This window comes from Benincasa hispida, chromosome 4 (genome assembly GCF_009727055.1).
Source record: "Benincasa hispida cultivar B227 chromosome 4, ASM972705v1, whole genome shotgun sequence".
Taxonomy (NCBI): domain Eukaryota; kingdom Viridiplantae; phylum Streptophyta; class Magnoliopsida; order Cucurbitales; family Cucurbitaceae; genus Benincasa; species Benincasa hispida.
Genome location: NC_052352.1, coordinates 61,004,716 through 61,014,793, shown reverse-complemented (window position 1 = coordinate 61,014,793; position 10,078 = coordinate 61,004,716). Strand labels below are relative to the sequence as shown.

Sequence of the window (10,078 nt, the reverse complement as noted above, 5' to 3'; positions counted from 1 at the left end):
TTAATACCTTGTTTGTATCTTATATAAATGACTAAAAGTGATGCTACCATTTAATTGACTTAAAACATGTTATCTCTGTCGGTCGGAGGTTTTAATTTCTCACTTTATATAGTTGAATTTAAAAAAAAAAAATCATGTTCATACGTACACATTCATAACTATGTCATTCATTTGTTAAAAAAATAAACATAAAAACAAGAATTGTTATTATTTGAAAGTTCAATAATTAAAATAAAGTTAAATTGCAAAAAGATGCTTTTAAACATTATCATTTATTTCAAAAACCCCCTTATATTTTTAAAAGTTGCAATATTACTCTTGAATTTTTAAAATCGTTTCAAAATTACCTTTAGAGAAGAAATCATTTAAAATTTCGGATAGAATTGTGACATGAAATATTGTGACATTAAGCATTCAATGCAAATTTGAATCATCCACATCATTTAAGATTATCTCCACATTGTTTCAATTTTGATTTTTCTTCCAAATTTTAAAAGAATTTTATTCTAATGATAGTTTTGAAACATTTGTGAAAATATAGGAGCAATATTGCAATCTTTAATAGTATTTAATGGTTCAAGAGCATTCTTTTTACCTACATAGAAAAAGAACATTTTTAAGGAAAAGTTCAAGAATATTTGTTATAATTTTAACCTTAAAATAAACATGTTAAAAGTTCATGTATCGAAATATAACAAATCTCAACATCAAATGATGAAAAATGGAGGAAAAACTGGGAAGTAAAATTAAAGAAAAAACTAGATAGTTAAGGATCTGTTTAGTAATCATTTCGTTTTTAAAAAATTGAGTATATTTTTTTCCAATTTTTTATCATGATCTGCATCTTTTAAAAAATACTGGTTGAATTCTTAGTCAAATTCTAAAAATAAAAACAAGTTTTAAAATGTTAATTTTGTAATTTTCAAAATTTGACTTGGTTTTATAAATTATTTATAAAAAATAGATAATGAAAGAAGAAATTTGGAGGTCAGCCTTAATTTTAAAAAATAATAAAATGATTACCAGATGAGGGATAAGAGATAAAAGTAAAATTTACACTAATTAAATACAAAAAAAAAATTGGATTAATTAACCTAATATAGGAAATCAATTGGCGTGGAGCTCAGTAACATAGCATAAATACGGCGCACCGGACCATGCCCTTCTTCCTCCTTTAAATATCAGGGCACAGCCGAAAACCCTAACAAATCTCAACCTTCGCCGCTACGCTAACCTGCAAAACTCCATTTCGAGGTCTGTCAATTTTTTTCTTCTCCTCGGTTTTTCTTCATCTACAATATGATCATGAATAAAACGATGATTACTTTCTTTAAATGCATATATTCCTCTAGCTCAAGAGGCCTGTTACTCAGTCCCTGGGTCGAATTCGAATCTTCAACGTTGTCTTTGGTATCTTTTGAAGAATTTATCCTAATTTTTTAATCGTATGTTTCACAATTTTCTTGATTTTATTGTAAGTTTAGTGTGCTGAGCCATTTAGTTAGGACCCAAATGCCACTCTTTGTTCCCCATAGCTGCCGGCGATTGAGGTTTTTTTTTTCTTTTTTTTTTTTTTTTGGTGTTCATGATTATTAGGATAGTGTAAACTTGATTTGGGTTTCATTTAAATATGAAATCCATCTAAGAAAAATAGAAAACTAAAGATTAACCATGAACGAGATTACGGACATATAACTAGACATTTGAATTTTGGCACAGAGAGAATTCGCATCACTTTGAAATGGCGGTCGCTTTCCATGATGTCAAATCAGCTGCCGGTTTGAAAAAACTCGATGAATACTTGCTCAGTCGTAGCTACATTTCCGGGTTAGTGGAACATGTATTGGGTTTAAATGTTATTGTGTGGATCTGGTTTTTGTGTGTTTGACAAACGATCATTCTCAGGTATCAACCTTCAAAGGATGACGTTACCGTTTATGAAGCGCTCTCCAAACCCGTATCCAGCGAATATGTTAACGTGTCTAGGTGGTTTAATCACATTGAAGCACTCTTGAGAGTTTCGTAAGTCATCAAAATTCAAAACTTTTTGGCTTGGTTTTACAGAATTCTTAATTGTGAATTTATGCTTATGGTTTCATTAACTATTTGTTCTGTAACCACTGGGTTTGATATTGGTTTTTAGCGCTGTTTTTGGAGAGGGTTCTGGCGTTAAGTTGGATGCAGTTGCAACCCCACCGGCTGCGGATGCAAAGGTGAAAACTTTACCTAATGTTTCCTTCTTTCTATATGTTATGTGTGCTGAGATGAGACATTGTCTCTTGGTGTATGCTCTATGCTATTGTTAGATTTGCTATAAATTTTTCATCTAAATTGTAGCTGGTATACACTGAATTTTATCAGGCTGCCGACGATGACGACGATGACGACATGGATCTATTTGGTGAAGAGACCGAAGAGGAAAAGAAGGCTGCTGAGGAGCGTGCAGCTGCCATCAAGGCTTCTGCAAAGAAGAAAGAGAGTGAGTTTCATTTACAATCGATCTTGGACTCATTTTAAATTGTCCAGTGATTTTAATGATGTGTAGTGCTTGTTCTCTTGGGTGTTTGTTTTAGGTGGCAAATCATCAGTTCTCATGGATATCAAACCTTGGGATGATGAAACTGACATGAAGAAACTTGAAGAGGCTGTAAGAAGTGTTCAGATGGAAGGCTTGCTTTGGGGAGCATGTATGTGTTCTGATATCCATCCTAGCAGTTTATAGGGGCATGATATTGCTTCATAGTGTTGGAAGGAATCTGCACTCCTTTTTTCTTTTTTTTTTTTGTTACCGTGACTTCACTATAATTGAAGGAGAATCTCCGTTTCCCTTCACTGCCCTCAAATCTAATTAAGATTCGAGTGCTTAATTGATTCAAGTTTTCATGATTTTATATGCTTATTTCTCCAGCACGTCAGTTGACTTTTTATCAAGAGGAAAATAGAATAGAAAATAATCATTTAAAAAAGAAAAAATCTCTGTAGTTCTCTAAATCGTCTTCTCTTGCCAGTGTTATTTGTCATCAACCATTTAAGTATTTTGTAATGTGTAATGTAATTAATTGTTATACCTTACGTGGATATGTTCTCATCCTTGTGGTTTAAATTGCAGCGAAACTCGTCCCAGTTGGATATGGTATTAAGAAATTGCAGATAATGCTCACAATTGTTGATGACCTTGTGTCTGTTGACAATCTCATTGAGGAACATCTGACAGCTGAACCCATAAACGAGCATGTTCAGAGCTGTGACATCGTGGCCTTCAACAAAATATGTAAGTCCCATTTCTATTAAGTTGCACTTGCACATAAGTTATTTGAATTTCATGTTTAGATTGCGTTTGATAAAAGCTACTTGACTCGTTCTGCTATCATCTTCAGACCTTCATTTTCTAAACCAACTATTGTTTCTGTTTGCAGAATTTTTGAGCTTTTCGTCAGAACCAAAGACTGGTTTGGAAGATGTTTATGAGTTTGGGGAAGATGTCTTAGAGCGTCTGTTTCTCATTTCTACTTCTTCATACTTGTTTCGTCTATGTTTGAAGTACTTTTCTTTCCCGCTTTTAATCGCGGTGTAGTCCCTCAGTTTTGTTTCTTAAATTGATTTGAAATGAGCTTCTAAAAATAATATTATTATAATTAATTATCATGTTTTGTTCTAGTATAAATGAATTTTGCTAATTTAAATGGGTAGGTTTAAATGGATTTTGCTAATTTAAATGGGTAGCTTTTGGCATGTATTTCGCTCTACTTTGAGTTCTTAAAAAGCGACAGCTTGGAGGAAGGATGCAATTAACTAGGGTGTTCAACTCGGGCTACTTAACTCAAAATATAAAAGTTGGGTTGGGTTAGTTTTTCTTGGATTAGGTTCGACTTTTTCTATTTTTAATTCATTTAGTTAAACAGCGTCTAGTGAGGTTCTTTTGGATTGAGTTGGATGGGATTGTGAGTTGGGTTAATTCATATAGTTAAACAGCGTCTAGTGAGGTTCATATATATTTTGTATGGGTTAATTTGTGAATTTTTAATAAATGTTTTTTAAAAATTGTTATATTTATCTTTGTTTAAAGTTTGTAATAAATATCATAGGTCTCGTTTGGTAATTATTTTGTTTTTGTTTTTGAAAATTAAGCTTATATACTACTTATACTTTCAAATTTCTTCATTTTTATCTACTTTTTATCGATAGTTTAAAAAATTAAGTCAAATTTTGAGAATTAAAAAGATTAGCTTTAAAAAAATTGTTTTGTTTTTGGAATTTGATGACACTTAAGAATGACGTGAGTCATTGTAAGAGATGTAGATGAAATAGGTTTAATTGTCAAAAACAAAAATAAAAAAGCAAATGATTATCAAATGTGGACATAGATATTTGGTATTTAGCATTTAAATTTTATGAGATTTTAGTTATTAGTCATGTTGTTTATAAATTTACATATTTTTAATTAAAAATAAAAAATAAGTTATAAAATCCAACAATCCAAATCGAATTTTAAGGATTGGTTGAGTTAGAGACTTTATTTGAATTTTTTGGGTTGTCAATTCAACTAACCCTATAATATTGTCGGGTTGGTACAAAAGACATACCTCCACAATTAACCTTTGAGATGCAAGAAAGTGAGAAGAAAGGACAAATGGTGTAATATTAATTGCTTAATGATCTACATTGAATCATAATTTATATACATACATGTAGAAACAAACACTTGGGGAAGAACAAAAGCCTACTAAGATATCTTTCTAGACCTAGGATGACCTACAAGAGGAAGTTAAGTTGTGGGCTATTTTCTTCTCCTCTGTAGAAATCCTAAAAAAAAGGAAAGATATTTATATAAAAGGCTACGAGCTCCTTTCACAAAAATATCAATGTTAGACAACTCAGAATCTATATGATTCAACAAGCTAAGAACATTAGAGTTATAATTGTTGGATTTATTCATGATGAAATGTTATTACCGTTGATGGTCAATTAGTGTTGAGCATGTTGGATTTGAATGTAGAGTAGGTCATGTTCAATAACATTCACTAGTTTAATCACTTTGAATTATTGATCATATTAATGAATATTTGGTTTTGATTATCAGGTACTACATTTGAGATTAAAGGATTTGGGATTATAGTAATATGAATTTGAGGAATAAAATGACGATGAGATGGATGAAAGGATCGTTGATGAATAGATTCTAACACACTCAAGTCTAACAAAGAGAATTAAAACTATGATAATTGCTATGGTACAACACAACACACTCGTATTAACTTTAACTTAATTCTTCAAGTTTCAATTGGTTTGTACAAGAAACCATGGGAGCCCTGGTTGACAGCATTACTTTTTAGTAAGTGGTACATACATCAAGTAACCTTCCTCTGGTAGTCATGCATTATGAGCCCCCTATGACTTCTTGTAATTCAGATCGGTCATAGAAAATTTAAGAATAACGTTCCGTCTTCAGTTACTTATTTCTTATCTTCTATTTTCTAAAAATTAGAAATAGTAATATGTTTGATAACTATTTCTATTTCTTATTTATTAGAAAAAAAAGAAATAAAAACACAATCAGAATTTTAAGACTCGTTTGATAACGTTCTTGTTTCTTGTTTTGTAAAAATTAGGAACAAAAATATGTTAACCATCTATGTTTCTTGTTTCTTGAAAAAAAATAATAATAAACAAAAACGTTTTTTATAACTATTTATTGTATTATTTTCTTTTTTTTTAAGTATTATTTTATTTTATTTTATAGTTCAAATATAATTTAATTAGATAAAATAAAAAAATACCATGTGTAAAAAAAACTAGCCGTTAGACACAAACATAAAATAATATTAAATTCATTTTTCTTTTAATTCATTTTCTTTTTAAATTCATTCTTTTTAAAGTCAATCCAAAAATAAAATAAAAAAATACCATGCATTAAAAATATTATAAAAAATTATATAAAAAAAAAAGTACATTATCGAATACAAATAATTTCTAGAAAAAAATCATCATTTTTCTTAGGGAGATTGAAAAATTACAACAAACACTCTTGAAATTTATACTTTGTTTTGTAAGTACCCATAGATTTTTAAAAGTTACGATATTAAATCTCAATTTTTATAAATGCTTCATAACCATGCTTAAGAGTATAAAATTTTTAAAATTTTGAACACTAATCAAAATTTAGAACCATGTGATGATAATCCAAGATGATGTGATAATCTAAACTTTTGTTTTAGGCCACCATCACACCATTTTTTTATAGTTATAAACACATATCATAATAATTAAAAAATCAACGTATTGAATCGTAATCATAGTATTAAATTTTCATTGGCATGTTAATATTTCCATGTTTTCAACCTAGTTTCGATATCTCCATGAGGGGTGGGTCTATATTTTCATCATGTCGTAGAAATATCCACGAAACATAAAAAGTAAACATCAAAATGTCATTAATAAAAATATAATATAAATAATAGACATATTTACTTATTTGAAAATAATAAAAAGTTTATTTACAAATTCAAATTTACTTTTTAGTTTGTTTGTTTTTATAATTTTTTTCAAAAATATCCATTGAAATCGACATTTTATCGATATTTCTATCGAAACTTTTATAAAATTAAAACCTCGATATTTTCATCGATATCAATATTTTAAACATTGATCGTAATTACAAGGTTTAAAATGTCAATTTCAATGCATATATTGAATTCTTAATTTTACGGAAGCTTCGATTGAAATATCAATTAAAATGTTGATTTCGATAGATATGTCTAAAAAAATTATAAAAATAAAAAGTTCGAAAAAATAATTCAAATTAGTAACATTTTATATTTTTTTAAAATAAATTAACATGTCTACTATAATTATATTAGCGATATTTTGTTAGATTAATCATCATTCCTATCTTTTTGTCAAATAATAAAACAATATCTCATTTTAAAAAAAATATTTTATTATATATTTATGTCTGAAAAGAAAATATAAATTCTAGGGCTTCACACTTCGTTCGTATTCTTTGTTTCTGCACCAATCCATAGTGAGTAAGGTTTCTTCCTTCTCCCGCACTACCGAGAAGCGCGGCAGCCAAACCCGCCTCTTGCCGCTCGCCGTCACCGACCTCACAACCGTCTTTGATTTTTCTTTTCTCCATTCTTCTTCTCCAACGGTTCCATTATCGATCCCTGGCACGCCTCTGTAGTTAGTTTTCTCTATTTCCCCCTGGTCGCCGGCGCGTTGCTACGCTAACCTGCAGAACTCCACCTCGAGGTCTATCGAAGTTTTCCTTTTCCTTGTTTTTCTTTATCTTCTGATCATGAATAGAACGTCGATTACTTTCTTTAAATGCACAGATTCCTTTTAACTCAAGAAGTTTTTACTCTAAATCACACGGTCGAATTTGAATCTCCAACCGTTGACTTTGATATCTTTTGAAAAATTATTATATGTGTCACAATTTTCTTGAACTTATTGTAAATGTAGTGCTAAGCCATTTAGTTAGGGCTCAACTACCACACTCTGTTCCCAAAAGTTGCCGACCATTAGGGTTTTTTTTTTTCTTTTTTTTAAAAAATTTGTTTAGAGTTCATGGTTATTGGGTTAATGTAAAATTGAATTGGGCTTCATTTAAATATTAAATCCATCCATCATTATCTTAAATAAAAAATAAATAAGATTAACCATGAACAAGTGGAATAGAGTTTTCGTATCTAGGCTCACAAAATATACTACGAAGTTACTTGCTGATTAATGGAAGACAATTATTAAAACTATGAACCATAAGAGTGCCTTCAAGTATTTAATAAGTTACACTTACATCATGAGGACAATTCTTAGACTCATGACTTGAGGAAAAAGTATTTTTCAAAAAATTCATTTTTATTTAAATATTTTTGATAAAAACTGTTTAAAATATACTTCAAAAGCTATTTTAAGCCGTTGCCAAAATGACTTATTTTTTAAATTTAACAATTGAAAATGTAATCCAAACATACAAGTCTAAAACCATTAAAAGTGAATGGGAGAATCTTTTGTGTCATACTGTTCAAAGTCTTCTTTTCATCGATTTAAATTTTATCTATTATTAGTTTTTAACTCGGGCCTTCAAATTCCGTTGCCTTGTAATTTTGTAGGATGAAATTTTGATTTATTAGTCTAGTTGGGCAAAGGTAACTTGTTACTTTGTAGGTTTAGTTGTAATCTTGATGTACACTTTTTCCAAATTCTTTAGGTTGACACAAAACTCCAACTTCAAGCATGTCTGGGGAGGAGGAAGAAAATGCTGCTGAGCTTAAAATTGGAGATGGTAGAAATCTATCTATGAATTTATGATTTTCCATCTATATTCAATGAGCTTTTAAGTTGCTTGTACTTCTATGGCGGTGGGATTTCTTCATAAATTTGTAAAATTAGAATTTGCTAAGCAACTGACGTATTTAATCTTTTATTTTGCTAAAAAAGTTAGAACTCCATTCATTATGTTATTCCCCATGTCTTGTTATATGTATCATTATTACAAAATCTTGGAACCTTCTAGTAGCCAATAAGAAGACTGTACTTATGTTTATAACAATGCGTATAGTTATAGTTTAGACTGGGTATTTGGAGTTAATGTACTAATTTATCTTCAAGCGGCTCTGTGGGTAGTGTGGTAATGTTCTCTTAATCCTGAGAGAAGAAAGGTACTAAACTTCCGTGGTTTCTCAAATATTGTTTGGTAAGTCGTAGTGTAAGAAGCACGGACACTTTAATTTGACTACCGTGTCCATGTTCGACACTTCAACATTTGTTAGACACGTATCAAAAACTTGTTAGTGTAATAGATATGTCAGATACTAGTTGTACAAAGCCAAAACTGGACCAACATTTGGCAGACATGCATCGGACTCTTCTTACATATACTAAGTCAGCATGTGTATGACAAAAATAATAAAATTTGAGAGTAAAATACATCGAATTAATTTTTTAAGCATAGAAATAAATAAACTCATTGACTTTAAATTTCCTTCTTGTTTAAAAATGATATATATGTAAAAGTGTATGTTTTAATAAATGTGTCCCTGGCATGTCTGTGTCCTAAACTTTTTTTAAAAAGGACGCGTCGTTGTGTCATATCCGTACTTTTTAGGTCATAGTCATTTGATGTAGTGCCTTATAGGTAGCCGGACATGTTTATCAAAAGAAGTTTCTCTTGTACCACTTTCCATTTTTTTTTTTTATGATATAGTGTTATTATTTTTCATTATGCGTTCTCAATATTTTGAGCTAGGTCATTTACTACATCAAAGGAATACTTCCGTAATCTGTTGTTAAAGGTTCAAATGGCTGAATGCTTTTAGTTTTTTATATGTTGGATTAATATTATATTGGTTCTTAGGTTTCTAAAATTTTAGATGAAGATGTATGATCTATGCAAAATCTAAATTCTTACCTATAATTAATTATTCTGGCAAACAATATTCAACTATTGTAAGCTTTTTCTATGATAATGCAGACCCAAGAGTAGCCAAATCATTGGTTTTCATAGATATGTAATTGTGCAAAATTCAAGCTATTGCACCCAAATCATTTTGGTGTATATTTTAAGCTTTGTAGGGTGATAACTTCCATTTACTTTCTTCGGCTGTTTGCAGAGTTCTTAAAGGCTAAATGTTTAATGAATTGTGAAGTTTCCCTAATCCTTGAACATAAATATGAGCAACTTCAACAAATGTCCGAGGATCCAACGAATCAAGTTTCCCAGTGAGTTTTTATGTACATCCTTTATTGATTCATGAGTCTCTTGGTTGATATTCATTTTGTCTTGACATAATACGACAAGAGATTTTTAATTATGGTCTTATTGTGCAGAGTGTTTGAAAAGTCACTGCAATACGTGAAACGCTTCAGCCGTTATAAGAATCCCGATGCTGTTAGACAAGTTCGAGAGTATCCTTAAAAACTTTATACGTTGATGTTTTTCATTTTATGGAAGGAAGGCGGTTTTCATTTTACAGGATGATGGAATGAAGGGCGCATATCCATCATATGCTATAACTAACTCCATTTTGCACTATTACTCCACAACTACCATTTTCTTATTAACCAAGGACTCTTT

The 10,078-nt window shown here is 30.1% G+C and overlaps 2 protein-coding genes across 2 annotated transcripts in view; both read left to right on the top strand.

The window, feature by feature from the left end:
- The first annotated feature begins 1,109 nt into the window (after positions 1 to 1,109).
- On the top strand, positions 1,110 to 3,645 carry LOC120075505 (elongation factor 1-delta-like). Its single transcript, XM_039028955.1, has 8 exons — positions 1,110 to 1,254; positions 1,720 to 1,827; positions 1,906 to 2,022; positions 2,144 to 2,213; positions 2,362 to 2,479; positions 2,574 to 2,687; positions 3,110 to 3,271; positions 3,417 to 3,645. Coding segments are annotated over exons 2-8 (669 nt in total). The 5' UTR covers positions 1,110 to 1,254; positions 1,720 to 1,741; the 3' UTR covers positions 3,419 to 3,645.
- A 3,337-nt stretch (positions 3,646 to 6,982) lies between these two features.
- Positions 6,983 to 10,078, top strand: part of LOC120075506 (DNA-directed RNA polymerase II subunit 4) — a 4,051-nt gene continuing 955 nt past the window's right edge. The window contains exons 1-4 of the mRNA XM_039028957.1: positions 6,983 to 7,251; positions 8,213 to 8,287; positions 9,615 to 9,723; positions 9,832 to 9,909. Of these exons, the coding sequence (XP_038884885.1) occupies positions 8,239 to 8,287; positions 9,615 to 9,723; positions 9,832 to 9,909 (236 nt within the window). The 5' untranslated portion in view covers positions 6,983 to 7,251; positions 8,213 to 8,238. The remainder of the gene's footprint in view (positions 7,252 to 8,212; positions 8,288 to 9,614; positions 9,724 to 9,831; positions 9,910 to 10,078) is intronic.